Source organism: Theropithecus gelada, chromosome 2 (assembly GCF_003255815.1).
Source record: "Theropithecus gelada isolate Dixy chromosome 2, Tgel_1.0, whole genome shotgun sequence".
NCBI classification, from domain to species: Eukaryota; Metazoa; Chordata; class Mammalia; order Primates; family Cercopithecidae; genus Theropithecus; species Theropithecus gelada.
Window position 1 is genome coordinate 42,563,059 of NC_037669.1, and position 15,052 is coordinate 42,578,110.

The window sequence follows — 15,052 nt, forward strand, 5'->3', positions numbered from 1 at the left end:
TGGAGTGTTGAAGTCTCCCATTATTATTGTATGGGAGTCTAAGTCTCTTTGTAAGTCTCTAAGGACTTGCTTTATGAATCTGGGTGCTCCTGTATTGGGTGCATATATATTTAGGATAGTTAGCTCTTCCTGTTGAATTGATCCCTTTACCATTATGTAATGGCCTTCTTTGTCTCTTTTGATCTTTGATGGTTTAAAGTCTGTTTTATCAGAGACTAGTATTGCAACCCCCGCTTTTTTTTGTTCTCCATTTGCTTGGTAAATCTTCCTCCATCCCTTTATTTTGAGCCTATGTATGTCTCTGCGTGTGAGATGGGTCTCCTGAATACAGCAGACTGATGGGTCTTGACTCTTTATCCAGTTTGCCAGTCTGTGTCTTTTAATTGGAGCATTTAGTCCATTTACATTTAAGGTTAAGATTGTTATGTGTGAACTTGATCCTGCCATTATGATATTAACTGGTTATTTTGCTCGTTAGTTGATGCAGTTTCTTCCTAGCCTCGATGGTCTTTACATTTTGGCATGTTTTTGCAATGGCTGGTACCAGTTGTTCCTTTCCATGTTGAGTGCTTCCTTCAGGGTCTCTTGTAAGGCAGGCCTGGTGGTGACAAAATCTCTAAGCATTTGCTTATCTGTAAAGGATTTTATTTCTCCTTCACTTATGAAACTTAGTTTGGCTGGATATGAAATTCTGGGTTTAAAATTCTTTTCTTTAAGAATGTTGAATATTGGCCCCCACTCTCTTCTGGCTTGTAGAGTTTCTGCCGAGAGATCTGCTGTGAGTCTGATGGGCTTCCCTTTGTGGGTAACCCAACCTTTCTCTCTGGCTGCCCTTAAGATTTTTTCCTTCATTTCAACTTTGGTGAATCTGGCAATTATGTGTCTTGGAGTTGCTCTTCTCGAGGAGTATCTTTGTGGCGTTCTCTGTATTTCCTGGATTTGAATGTTGGCCTGCCCTACTAGGTTGGGGAAGTTCTCCTGGATGATATCCTGAAGAGTGTTTTCCAACTTGGTTCCATTTTCCCCCTCACTTTCAGGCACCCCAATCAGACGTAGATTTGGTCTTTTTACATAATCCCATACTTCTTGCAGGCTTTGTTCATTTCTTTTTCTTCTTTTTTCTTTTGGTTTCTCTTCTCGCTTCATTTCATTCATTTGATCCTCAATCGCTGATACTCTTTCTTCCAGTTGATCGAGTCGGTTACTGAAGCTTGTGCATTTGTCACGTATTTCTCGTGTCATGGTTTTCATCTCTTTCATTTCGTTTAGGACCTTCTCTGCATTAATTACTCTAGCCATCAATTCTTCCACTTTTTTTTCAAGATTTTTAGTTTCTTTGTGCTGGGTACGTAATTCCTCCTTTAGCTCTGAGAAATTTGATGGACTGAAGCCTTCTTCTCTCATCTCGTCAAAGTCATTCTCCGTGCAGCTTTGATCCGTTGCTGGCGATGAGCTGCGCTCCTTTGCCGGGGGAGATGCGCTCTTATTTTTTGAATTTCCAGCTTTTCTGCCCTGCTTTTTCCCCATCTTTGTGGTTTTATCTGCCTCTGGTCTTTGATGATGGTGATGTACTGATGGGGTTTTGGTGTAGGTGTCCTTCCTGTTTGATAGTTTTCCTTCTAACTGTCAGGACCCCTTAGGTCTGCTGGAGATTGCTTGAGGTCCACTCCAGACCCTGTTTGCTTGGGTATCAGCAGCAGAGGCTGCAGAAGATAGAATATTTCTGAACAGCGAGTGTACCTGTCTGATTCTTGCTTTGGAAGCTTCCTCTCAGGGGTGTACTCCACCCTGTGAGGTGTGGGGTGTCAGACTGCCCCTAGTGGGGGATGTCTCCCAGTTAGGCTACTCAGGGGTCAGGGACCCACTTGAGCAGAGAGTCTGTCCCTTCTCAGATCTCAACCTCCGTGTTGGGAGATCCACTGCTCTCTTCAAAGCTGTCAGACAGAGTCGTTTGCGTCTGCAGAGGCTTCTGCTGCGTTTATTGTTTACTGTGCCCTGTCCCCAGAGGTGGAGTCTACAGAGACAGGCAGGTTTCCTTGAGCTGCTGTGAGCTCCACCCAGTTGGAGCTTCCCAGCAGCTTTGTTTACCTACTTAAGCCTCAGCAATGGCGGGCGCCCCTCCCCCAGCCTCGCTGCTGCCTTGCCGGTAGATCACAGACTGCTGTGCTAGCAATGAGGGAGTCTCCGCGGGTGTGGGACCCTCCCGGCCAGGTGTGGGATATGATCTCCTGGTGTGCCTGTTTGCTTAAAGCGCAGTATTGGGGTGGGAGTTACCCAATTTTCCAGGTGTTGTGTGTCTCAGTTCCCCTGGCTAGGAAAAGGGATTCCCTTTCCCCTTGCGCTTCCCAGGTGAGGCAATGCCTCGCCCTGCTTCAGCTCTCGCTGGTCGGGCTGCAGCAGCTGACCAGCACCGATCGTCCGGCACTCCCCAGTGAGATGAACCCAGTACCTCAGTTGAAAATGCCGAAATCACCGGTCTTCTGTGTTGCTAGCGCTGGGAGTTGGAGACTGGAGCTGTTCCTATTCGGCCATCTTGCTCCGCCCCCCTTTTTTTTTTTTTTGAGACAAGGTCTCACTCTGTCACTTAGGCTGGAGTGTAGTGGCACGATCTCAGCTCACTGCAGCCTCAAACTCTGGGGGCTCAAGTGATCCTCCTACCTCAGCCTCCCAAGCAGCTGGGACTACAGTTGTGCACCACCATGCCCAGCTAATACTTGCATTATTTGTGGAGATGGGGTCTCACCACGTTGTTCAGACTGATCTTGAACTCCTGGACTCAAGTGATCCACCCACCTTGGCCTCCCAAAGTGCTGGGATTACAGGCGTGAGCCATCGTGCCTGGCTGGATTGACATTCTTAAGGGTTGATCAAATTTTCCTGGTTCTTTATATGACAAGCAATTTTGTAATATAGACTGGACATTTTAAATATTATGTTGTGAGACTAGGGCCACCCTTGGGTCAAAGCTGGGAGAGAAAAGAGGAAAAATGTTAAAACAGAACAAAATGGAAAACCACCCCCCTTAGCAGATTGCTTCTGCGAGTTTTGGCTCCTTTCTTCAATCTGTCTGCTGTTATTGTAACTTTTCAGAGCTCTTGGGTAGTGGCTTTTTGCATTTGTCCTGTTTTTAGTTGTAATCAATGGGAGAGATAGGCTATAGCAGACTAACTTCATTTTGGCCAGCACCAGAGTTCATGTTTGATATGGATTCTATTTTCTAATTCTTTTTTCTTAAACAGATCATCACTGAGGCTGAGGGGCAGGGCCAGGTTAAAGACCAGAGGTCACAGAAAGAGAGAGAGAGGGAAGACATACAAGAGGGCCACATGTGAGCAGGATACGCAAGTCATTCTTGCTGTGGCTGACTTGGTTATTGACTTTACTTCTTTTCTTTCCAGGTTTTTATGGGACTGTTTCTAGCCCTGATTTAGGTGTGCATGAAATGAAGATTGGCTCCATCATCTTCCAGGTGGCTTCTGGAGATATCACCAAAGAAGAGGCAGATGTGATTGTAAATTCCACATCAAAGTCATTTAATCTCAAAGCAGGTACTTGTACAATTTTGATGAGTTCAATAGTTAATGGTAGATGCCATGAAGGAGGGTTTCTGTAGCCAAACTGGTTTTTATAACTTTGGCTTGTTAATTAATAACTTCTAAATTATGTTGACAGGGTTTTCCATAATTAATAATGCTTATTTTATGAAGTTTTCTTCTTTGTCATCAGCAATACCCAATTAGAGTATTCCTCAGATAATGGAGAATGCATTTAGATAATCTTTCTGATCCAAATATACCATAGTGGTTTTTTACTCATGTTTGTAATCATCTTGATTTTCTCATGTAGGGGTCTCCAAAGCAATTTTAGAATGTGCTGGACAAAATGTAGAAATGGAGTGTTCTCAGCAAGGTAAAGCATCTTCTATTTTTTGGTCCGGAGTTGTAATTGTATGGGAGGCTGTGGAGAGGCTGAGGAAAGACTTGGGGTTGGGGAGACAACACTCTAATTTTAAAATGATACATTTTACTAAAGAATTTCAATCACAGAGACTTAGAAGTGAAAAGTAATCTCACAGTTAAAAAGTAAAGTCATACCATTCCATCAAAGATAGTATTTCAGGAGTTTTTTATTCACAAAATGCTTATTTGCCAAGTTACACATTTTGCTTTCTAAACAAATGATGGGTTCAACATCTACTAATTTTGCATCTTTTTGTTTGTGTTTCCCAGCTCAGCAGCACAAAAAAGATTATATAATCACCAGAGGTGGATTTTTGAAGTGCAAGAATATCATTCATGTAATTGGTGGAAATGATGTCAAGAGTTCAGTTTCCTCTGTTTTGCAGGAGTGTGAAAAACAAAACTACTCATCAATTTGCCTCCCAGCCATTGGGACAGGTTTGTAGCCTCTGGCTGTCAAGGCTAAATCCCAAGGCGTCTACTTTCCCTTCCATTTGGAGCTGAGTGTGAATGTGATCAGTGCTGAGTCTGACCCAGGGCAGCAACCATTAAGCTAGGAGTGGACAGCTTCCTCCCCATGAGGCAACTACCAAGGGAATGACAAAGCCTGTGGATAGTTTGAGTAAAAGAGGAACAAAACGCAGGAAACTGAAGAGAGTGTTAGAATGTTAGATAGAGAGAGAGAAAGAAGGGAAGGGGAAGTAAGGTGGGGAAGAGAAAGGAGAGAATGGAAAGGCCGTCCCTCATTCTCTTTCCTCAGTTACTTCACCTTTTTCCATTCCCTTCATATTCTCCATTATACAGCCCTTAGCTTCCTCCTCTTTCCCCTCTCCATGGAGAATCTTAGTACAACAACTTCCACCTCACTCTAGCTGATTCCCAGAGGAACACTTCCAGGCTTCAGCTCAACAGTCAGCTGTGTCACTTGGCCCCAGGGCATTTCTGTGTAGAAGCTTCTCAGTCACCAGAACCTAGTGGGTCAGAAACTCAACTCCCCACTTTCCTCTTTTCAGCCTACTTGCTTCTTTGATTTTCTTCTTTTCCTAAAACTATGTAATGACAGCGTGATTTTTCATATATAAGGATGGCACTCTGGATTTATCATTAGTTAGGTGGGCTTTATTATTATTATTATTATACTTTAAGTTCTGGGGTCCATGTGCAGAATGTGCAGTTTTGTTACATAGGTGTTCTTTGAGCTCTTCAGGAATTCCTGCTTGGTCTCCTTCAGAGAGCTGGTCAGGGGAGGCATGCCTTTTTAGGCTTGAAGTGAACGGAGCTGCCTGGTTCCAGTGCGAGAATAGTCAGCATCAGATCTGTCATTCTATTGCTCAGGAATCTAAGTTTGAATCTCTTATGCTGGCATTCTAGGTTTTCCAAAAGGTTAGCCTCAAGAAACTTAATCTTCCTTGTCAATTTCTGGGCCTTCTTCTAACCCTCTGACCCATATCTGTAATTCTGTACCATTCCTTATAATGTTCTGAGATGGAATTCTATATCTATTTTACAACTTTTCTATTTCTGAAAGTATAATTTTTGATCCCTTTGTTTTCATTCCCCTTAGAGTATCATCTATTCCTAGCAGATTAGCCAACATTTCTCCTATCTCTCTCTATCAGTCATCTGTCTATCTATCTATCTATCTATCTATCTATCTATCTATCTATCCATCTATCTATGTATGTATCTATCTATCATCTCTCTACTTACTTATCTTTTAAGGACACCCGCCAATGACTCCTCAGTCTCTTGTCTCCATCTGCTTTTTTCTCTGAGCTCTAGTCTTGGGTTTCCACCTTCAAGTGATTTAGACCGAGAAAGCAGGCAGCTTAGGGGTGCCACAGACCTTCCCAAAGGAGTCCCTGGTAGAGTCAAAAGAAGAAACACAGACAGAAGGTAGTTTTCATTTTGTATAAATATGTACACATTTGAGCATTTCTGGGCTGCTGCAATCCTGTCATTTCTTCCACTGACCTGGTTGCATTGCTGGTCTGCACAAATAAATCAGGGTTAGTGGGTTATCCTTGCACGTCCTCTTTACCTGTCTTTATCACCACCTGAGCTGGTCCTGAGACTGATAGATGTGGAAGCTTTCTCTTTTAGTGGTGTATATGAGTTCAGTTAAGACTGTGATCAAGACAGCCTCTGGCAGTTAAAGGAGCCTCCTCCCTATTCCTTAGAGACACCTGCATAAGAGGAGAGACTAGGTGGTCAGCAACACCTGTGATCACCTCAAGCTCAGCGCAGACTCCAAACTCCCATTCCTTGTCATCTCCCCAAACCTGCCCTTCCTCTTATATCTCCAATCATGTGAAAAACATCACTTTCCATCTAGAGTCCTTGACTCTACCCTCTTCATCACTGTGATCTTCATTAGCTTAGGAATTATTTGATTGAATGTTTACCGAGTGCCCGCATCTGCAAGGCATCATGTTTAGGCACTGGAGATAGAAAGATAACTAAGAAAAGGATCCAGTTCACAAAGAGCACTGAGCCCAGTGTGAGAGACAGGCATGCAAACAAACAACTGCAATGCAACATGAACCATGATATAGTGAAGGTATGTGTATGGCAAAAGAGGGAGAGGGAAAGGTTAAGGACAAACCCAGCTGGTCCCTATGTCCTCCTGACTTTACTTCCAAAATAGCTCCTCAATCCCTACTCTTCATTCTGGCCTCCTCTTTTTGTTCAGCTCTTGTCTTTTGACTAAGCTTTTAATACAGCCTCCTAACTAGACCTAGGCTCCCCACTCCATGCTTCCTCCACACCCCTCCAGACTTATCTTCCTCAAAACTAGGTCTGTTCTGCATACATGCCAGGTCAAACATACACCCATTACATAGTTCTATCTGGCATAGCCTGTCCCTCAATTTTCCATATTTCACCTACTGATCACCTGCTCATCCCCACATATCACATCATCTGTGTTTTAGTAAGTGCCTAGTGAGTACCTAGCCAGTGATAGGACATGGCAGATGTTTCTTGAAAGTGAATGAATGTAACTGAACTTGTCCATATAAACTTTTTCAAATACCATGGGAAAATTACAGCTTTGCAAAAGAGAATTTCCCTCTTTCTCTGATCATCTGATTTAAAATGATTTGAACAACCCCCCTTGGTTAATTTTATGTGAGGTTTGTCTACATTCCCACAATTGTCAGCATAACCAAGTCAAAGAAGCCTACTCTTGTTCTGCAATAGTGTGGGCACCATCAACAACAATTAGCCAGGTGGGCTCTTAGTCTGTCACATCAGCTTGGCCAAGGAACTTTTACATTGCCCATCATGTGACTTTGCCAGCTGTTATTCACATGGGACTGTTCCCATGGCTGGAAAGGGACTTTTCATGATCTTACCTAGGCTGTCACTTTCATGGCTTGAGAAGGAGGATATGGTGTATGCTGAAAATAGGGAACACTCTGCTCCAGGTAGCTACCTTGAATCCTGGTGGTCAGCTAAAATCTCACTGAGTGTGGAGGGAAAGGCTTCTTGAAGGCTTATAGATAACTTGTGTCTGAAAAATTATAGATTATAACAAATAGCCTATAGCACTGAGTGTCTTACTAAATTTTGCTTAGCTTAAATTAGGTTCCCAGAGATGTCTGGGAGAATAAGGATACATACATAAAATCAAGTGATAACTGATCCAAAAAAAGGTTTTCATCTTTAGAAAGTATTTTATGTCAACATATATTAGCACCTGCTTTTCATGAAATTTTGAGGACACTAGTGAGCTAAGAAGAAAAGCTGCTTGTGCTCTGTAATAGGAGAGGAGGAACACAATGAGCTGGGATCAGCTGAATAGAGTAGATATGATTGTCAGACACCAAAAGTCAGACTTCTGGGTCCTTTGTTCATTGCCAGGCTGTGGGCTTCCTGACATCCTAGAACCAAAACCCTCATTGCATCTAGGACTTCAAAAGTGTTTGCTGATGCTTTGTTAGAAAATTCCACAATGATGAAAGAATTGAGGAGTGGGCATTTATTCTCTGAGCATTGGAAACCCTAATGTATTCCTCAGCCTTCCACTTAGGTCCTTTTGTCCTTCAGCAATTTTATTATTTGCTTTTCCAGGAAATGCCAAACAAGACCCAGAAAAGGTTGCTGAAGCCATAATTGATGCCATTGAAGACTTTGTCCAGAAAGGATCAGCCAAGTCTGTGAAAAAAGTTAAAGTTGTTATCTTTCTGCCTCAAGTACTGGATGTGTTTTATGCCATCATGAAGAAAAGAGAAGGGACTCAGGTTTCTTCCCAACAGTCTATGATGTCTAAACTTGCATGTGAGTTGTTTGCTTTTATGAAATGCATGTTCCTAACGTTGATGTCACATGGGAAATACCTAATCTTCCTTTTCTTTTTAGCATTTTTGCGCATTTCAAAGCAATCTCCCAAAAAAGAGAATCATTTGGTTTTGGAAAAGAAAACAGAATCAGCAACTTTTCGGGTGTGTGGCGAAAATGTCATGTGTGTGGAACAAACTATCTCCTGGCTGCAAGACCTGATTGAAAAAGAACAGTGTCCTTACACCAGTGAAGATGAGTACATCAAATACTTTGATGAAAAGGAGTATCAGAAGTTGAAAGAGCTGCAGGAGAAGTTAAATATTAACATTTTCCTGGACAATAAGAGACCTTTGATTAAGGTTTTGGGAATTAGCAGAGATGTGATGCAGGCTAGAGATGAAATTGAGGCAATGATCAAGAGAGTTCGACTGGCCAAAGAAGAGGAATCCCGGGCAGACTGTATCAGTGAGTTTATAGAATGGCAGTATAATGACAATAACATTTTTTATCGTTTTGACAAAATAACCAATCTGAAATTAGAGGTTGCAAGAAGAGAAAAGAAAAAAACTATTGATGTCAAAATTAATCATCAGCACTACACAGTGAACTTGAACACATACACTGCCACAGATGCAAACGGCCTCAGTTTATCTGTTCAGCGCCTTGTGAAATCCGAAGGTGAGTTAAACATTCATACTTGTCATCTACTATTTCACACCTACTTTGGGCATAACACTATTTTGTACATACATCAGAATTTCAAATAGGAAAAAACTCATGTAACGCTAATGAAATAAACTAGAAAATATGGCCTCTGAGCTTAAAGTGCTTACGTTATGGCCAGGAAAACCCAGAACAGATGTACCCAAAAGCCTGAAGATGACTATCTTCTTGGTAACAATAGTCAAATCTCACCTTTGTTCCCATCTTTACAGTTTATAAGCTTCCGAAAGCCAGTTGTGCTGAGGAGGTAATAGCTGCATCAATTAGGGGAAGGAAAACCATAGGCTTAAAGGAAAAGTGATGGCCCAAGGTTTTCTAGAACAAAAGGGCAAAGGGAAAAACAGAAAGGAAAGCCTGGTCAGAGGGTGGACCCTCTCTGTGTCTGACTGATAATCCAGGGAGGATCGGGAGCCTGTAGGAACTTCTCCCAGAAGTCACCTCTACCGAGAGCAAAAGGTTCCTTGATGCACATGACAGGAAGCAGGCTTCAGATTCTCTGAACAGATCTACTCTCCAAGAAGGGAATGCCTGTCTTGTGTAGGCAGCCATTCCCACCTTCGAACCAGATTAAGTCCCCCTTGAAAACAAGTAAATTAGCTTCCATTACACCATTACACCATATTTATCTCTTGTGAGATCAGTGTGAACAGATTCCTAACACTCTGAGCAACCCTTGGAAAATAATACATCACATATAGTATTCTGCTTAGCAGAGGAGGAGACAGAGCTGTCACCACAGCCTATCACATAGCAAAATCTGCCACCCAACTGCCTCTTAAAGATGCTATGAAGAATAATGAAAAAATAGATGTGGAGTGCCTGTGGTGGTGATGGTGAGGAGTTCTGGCAAAAATCCATGCATAAACAAAACAGCAACTACTTAGAACACTGTAGGGAAATAATTTATTGTTAGATTGTGACTATTAGAGATTGGACCGAAAACACAGATGAGTTATACTGCACCAACAGTTCTCAAATCGTAGTATGATCCAAACTTAGGAGGCAGACACACAGGCTCTGCTCCTCAGAGATGCTGATTCGGTTGATCTGTGGCTTTCCTTTTATTTTGGTTTAACAAGCATTCCAGTTGGTTCTCATGTAGGTTGTCTGTCGTTCATGCTTTGAAAAGCGTTCTCCTAGAAAGATAAGGAACTTTTTGAATGCTTAGGATTGGAAGATAGTAACACAAGAACACAGATACTAAATTTTCCAGAGTGTACCGGGGATGTACGAGGGCATCCTCAAATGTCTCCTTTGCAGTTGACATCCCTGCACACTGGAGTGATATGAAGCAGCAGAATTTCTGTGTGGTGGAGCTGCAGCCTAGTGATCCTGAGTACAACACGGTGGCAAGCAAGTTTAATCAGACTTGCGCACACTTCAGAATAGAGAAGGTAAGCCTTCTGCTGAAATGTGGTTTCTGAATGGTGGAAATAAGTTCTCTCATGGTCCTATATAAAATGCATTTTCATTCACTTCCTATCACATTTTTTAACCCAGAATTAGAATTTTTATGGTAATTAGTAGATTCTAGATTCTACTCATGTGACTATAATTACTGAGGCATTAAGATTCTTGTGTCAGTGATTACAATATTCAGTTGTAATATGATAGAACACTAAAGACATAGATTTACTTTGTGAAGCAAGCTAATACAAATTCAAAGATATGGCTTTAAAATTGGATTTGATAACTAGCAAATTCCACAGAGAGCCATGTAGAGGCTCCTCCTCAGATCAGGACCATGTTACTCTGCCCCACTATTCACAGGTCAACAGTGCTTCCTTGATAAAGCCAGCAGCCCTTTCCTTATTTATCATCATTGTTTTGGGCAGGTGAGTGTGATGATTTGTGCCTGTAGTCCCAGCTGTTGGGAGGCTGAGGTGGAAGGATTGCATGAGCCCAGGAGTTTGAGGCCAGTCTGGGTAACATAGCGCAATCCTGCTCTCAAATAAAAACAACCGATTATTTTGGCATCTTCTTCCATTTTTAAACATTATTGATACTGCTCTTTGAAATTATATTTTTCCTTGACTTTCTCTAGCAATACTATTATGAGTTTTCTTTTCCTTGACCAATTTTCTTTTCATTATCGCAGGTACTGTTTCTCTTCCAAACCCCTAATTCTAGCTTTATTCATGCCACTTATGCTTAAAGGGTCTTTTGTCTCTGTACCTCACCAGGGAATATTTTTACCCTTCTTGGATTCAACTATTAGTTCAATGTCGATAGCTCCCAAATCAACATTACCAACCTGGGTCTTTGACTCAAATTCTAGGACATACTCCCAGTGGCCTAAAAAATCTCCACTTGAGGCCGGGTGCAGTGGCTCACGCCAGTAATCCCAGCACTTTGGGAGGCCGAGGCCGGTGGATCACGAGGTCAGGGGTTCAAGACCACCCTGGCGAAGATGGTGAAACTGCGTCTCTACTAAAACTACAAAAATTAGCTGGGCACGTTGGCAGGCGCCCATAATCCCACCTACTCGGGAGGCTGAGGCACGAGAATCGCTTGAACATGGGTGGTAGACATTGCAGTGAGCCGAAATCATGCCACTGCACTCTAGCCTGGTCGACAGAGTGACTCCATCTCAAAAAGAAAAAAAAAATCTCCACTTGAATATCTAACTGCAAAATCAACTTCTCTAAAATCTAATGCATCATATGTATGTAATTCTCTTTCCCTTTCCTTCCTCTTTTCTGTTTCTGGTTCTGCCACTTTCTGAGTAAAGCCAGAGATCTTTGATCCGCCATAACAAGTCTGCCAGGAAGACCTGCATTTTCTTTCTTTGCAAATTTTTCTTACTCTCTATTTGAACTGCCAACACTGTTTATTCATGTAGTTAAGCACATAATGATTCAAAAAGATTCAAAGTGCTCTGCAAAGATGTAGACTATACCTTCAGATAAAGTAAATAGACAAAGAAAATGGATAAAGAGAAAAGAATGGCAGGGAAAATAAGATAATACAGAGGTACTACTAGTTCTCAAAAATATATAACATGAGGTTACCAATTTGTCTCTGAGTTTCCTAGCAGACTAAGCAAGAAGTAAACATTCAGCTACAAGACTCATAATGTCCATAAATGAAAAAGAAAACCATTTGATAAGGAGGTTCACAGCTCCTCACAATACTGAGACTGACTCCTGAGAGGTTTCTCTTGTGGATCAAGTACTAGAGAATATCCTCAACATCATCCTCACAATAAATTCAGCATCAACTTTTACACCACTGTCTTTTATAATGTAAAACTGGTTGAACAAAATCGATGCCTGATTGAATGAAAACAATTCTGTGAGGCACCAAGACAATGTGATTCAAGTACACAACTCTATCATGGTCTATTTCTGAGATAACAAGTAAGTCTCACTCCAAGTACCAATTACTACTAACTGGTAGTGGCTGACTGGCACATTGTGATGAGATGCTAAGTTTAGATTGAGCAAGAATGAATGTTCTGGTTGACCAGCAATATCTATAGTGGGCCCTATGGATGCCTGCTGCATATTGGCAGACCTTGGCCAGAGAATTGATTTCAACACTTTTTTACAGTGAAACCTTTTTTTTTTTTTCAATAAAATCTTATGTGAAATCCCAGTGTATGAACCAGATAAAAGCAGGGGTGTCAGTAGTACTTAAGGCACCTCCAGGGAGGTCCCTAGAATTGTGAAAATAACATGAAAAATGGGTGGTCTTTCATCCTCTATGACTATTAAGTCTTATGATTAAGGTTTTTAATATCCATAAGCCTTCCACTTAGATTCAACAATTTTGCCACTTTTGCTTTCTCTGCCTGTCTGTTTTTGCTGAAGCATTTGAAGGTAAGTTGCAGACATCATGATACTCCTATTTTAGCAAGTATCTCCCAATTAAAGACATTCTCCTAAATTATGACAATGCCATTATCCCAATTAAAAACTTAACATTAATTCAGTAATATCCAATATACAGTCCATATTCTTTCCCCCTCCCCTCCCCGAGACAGAGTCTTGCTCTTTCACCCAGGCTGGAGTGCAGTGACGTGATCTTGGCTCACTGCAACCTCTGCCTCCTGGTCGCAAGCGATTCTCCTGCCTCAGCCTCCTGAGTAGCTGAGATTACAGGTGCCCACCACCACACCTGGCTAATTTTGTGTGTGTGTTTTTAGTAGAGATAGGGTTTCACCATGTTGGCCAGGCTGGTCTCAAACTCCTTACCTCAAGTGATCCCTCCGCCTCGGCCTCCCAAAGTGTTGGGATTACCGGCGTGAGCCACCACGTCCGGCCCCAGTCCATATTCTAATTTTTCCAATTGTTAAAAAAAACCTCTTATAACTTCCCCTCCCCCACCCCAGTCTGAGTTCACACACTGTTTGGACATTATGTCTCCTTTGTGTCTTCTAATATAGAATAGTACTCTTGCATTTAAAAAAGTATTTTTCATGACACTGAATTTTTTAGAGTTTAAGCCAATTGTGTTGTAGAATGTATCACATTCTGGATCTGTCATGCCTTGATTTTTGTGGAAGAATCCATGCCAGTTTTATAGATTCTAGACTTATCTGATTCTTGGTAATATCATTTATTTCTCTATCCTCTTTATTTCTGGTAAGCTGAGTTAGGTTGAAAGATTTGAATAAATTCAGATAAATATTTTTTGCAAGAATACTTCATAGGTGATACATCACATCAGGAACCTCAGATGGTAAGGCCATCCCACTATTAATGATGCTAAGTTTGATCGCTAGTCAAGTTGGTGACCACCATATCTCTCCACTGGAATCAGTAGATTATCTGTAGGATGATACTTCGTCAGCATATGAGTATGCTGTTCCCCAACAACCTTGTACTGATTGATTTTCACTTCCATTGATGATCCTTGCCTGAATCCATCATTACACTGGAGGTTGCAGGATGGTGATTTTCTAATTCTGTCATTCCTTCTATATATGTTATTTGGCATTTTTTTAAAGAATAAATGTTCTTTTTTTTTTTCCTGATTTTGAAAAAAAATCAGTATGTTATATTTAATTACAGTGATTATTCTGTTAGATGTACAAATTATCCTACATTTGGCTGGCAGGAAGTTGACTCCCATGTCTTTTAATGACCCCATTTATCTTTGAGCATTTCTTTACTTTTTGCCATGAGATTTGTCTTGCTCACCCTGTACTTTCCTTGTCTCATGCCTGGAATCAGACATTTTTCTAAGAAGCCCTGTTACCTTTTAGTGGGGAATGGTAGTGAGAAACCAAGAGTTGTGTGTTGTGTGTGTTCACTGCTACCGAGGTGTTGTTGCTTCCAGGGTCTTTTGTGGCTAGAGCTAAGAAAATCATGAAGTCGTATTTATGTTTTCTTTTTTCTTTTTTTTTTTTTTTTTTGAGGCAAAAGTGTGCTCTGTCATTCCAGCTGTAGTGCATCGGTGTGATCACAGCTTACTGCAGCTTCCAACTCCTGGGCTCAAGCAATCCCCACCACTCAGACTCTAGAGTAGCTGGGGCTACAGGCACATGCCACCACACCTTTTTCTGTGTGTATGTGGAGATGGAGTCTGTGTTATCCAGGCTGGTTTCAAACTTTTGACTTCAAAAGTGCTGGGATTCACCCACCTCAGTCTCTCAAAGTGTCAGGATTACAAGTGTGAGCCACAGCACCCAGCCATATTCATGTTTTCAATTGAAATTTAATGTTGAAACATTTTTTCTTAGTATCTTAATATTTTATGTCATTTTGTGTACAATAGAGATTTTGGCTTTTAATAATAGTACATTCTTACTTGTTTCATCCTATAGAATACATAAAATTGTTTCAAAATTATCATACCAAAATTATTATTAGCAATATTAAAATAGCTATGCCAGCTTTCTTTTGGTTATTGTTAGCATGTTATGGTATATCTTTTCGCATTCTTTTTCTTTTAATCTTTTAATAACTGTATATTTAAGATGTATCTCTTGGTAGCAACATATACTTGAGTTTTGCTTTTTCATCATCCAGTCTGACAGTCTTTATCTTTAACTGGAGTACTTAATCTTACTTACTGTACTTACTGATATGTTTGGGTTTAAATGTACCATATTAATCTTTGTTTTCTATTTGTAATATCTA

At 41.1% G+C, this 15,052-nt stretch overlaps 1 protein-coding gene across 1 annotated transcript in view; it reads left to right on the forward strand.

Moving 5' to 3' along the window:
* Window positions 1–15,052, forward strand: part of PARP14 (poly(ADP-ribose) polymerase family member 14) — a 58,364-nt gene that overhangs the window by 37,977 nt on the left and 5,335 nt on the right. The window contains exons 10-15 of the mRNA XM_025376708.1: window positions 3,399–3,548; window positions 3,847–3,909; window positions 4,230–4,397; window positions 8,034–8,240; window positions 8,322–8,921; window positions 10,227–10,360. Coding sequence (XP_025232493.1) covers window positions 3,399–3,548; window positions 3,847–3,909; window positions 4,230–4,397; window positions 8,034–8,240; window positions 8,322–8,921; window positions 10,227–10,360 — 1,322 coding nt within the window. The remainder of the gene's footprint in view (window positions 1–3,398; window positions 3,549–3,846; window positions 3,910–4,229; window positions 4,398–8,033; window positions 8,241–8,321; window positions 8,922–10,226; window positions 10,361–15,052) is intronic.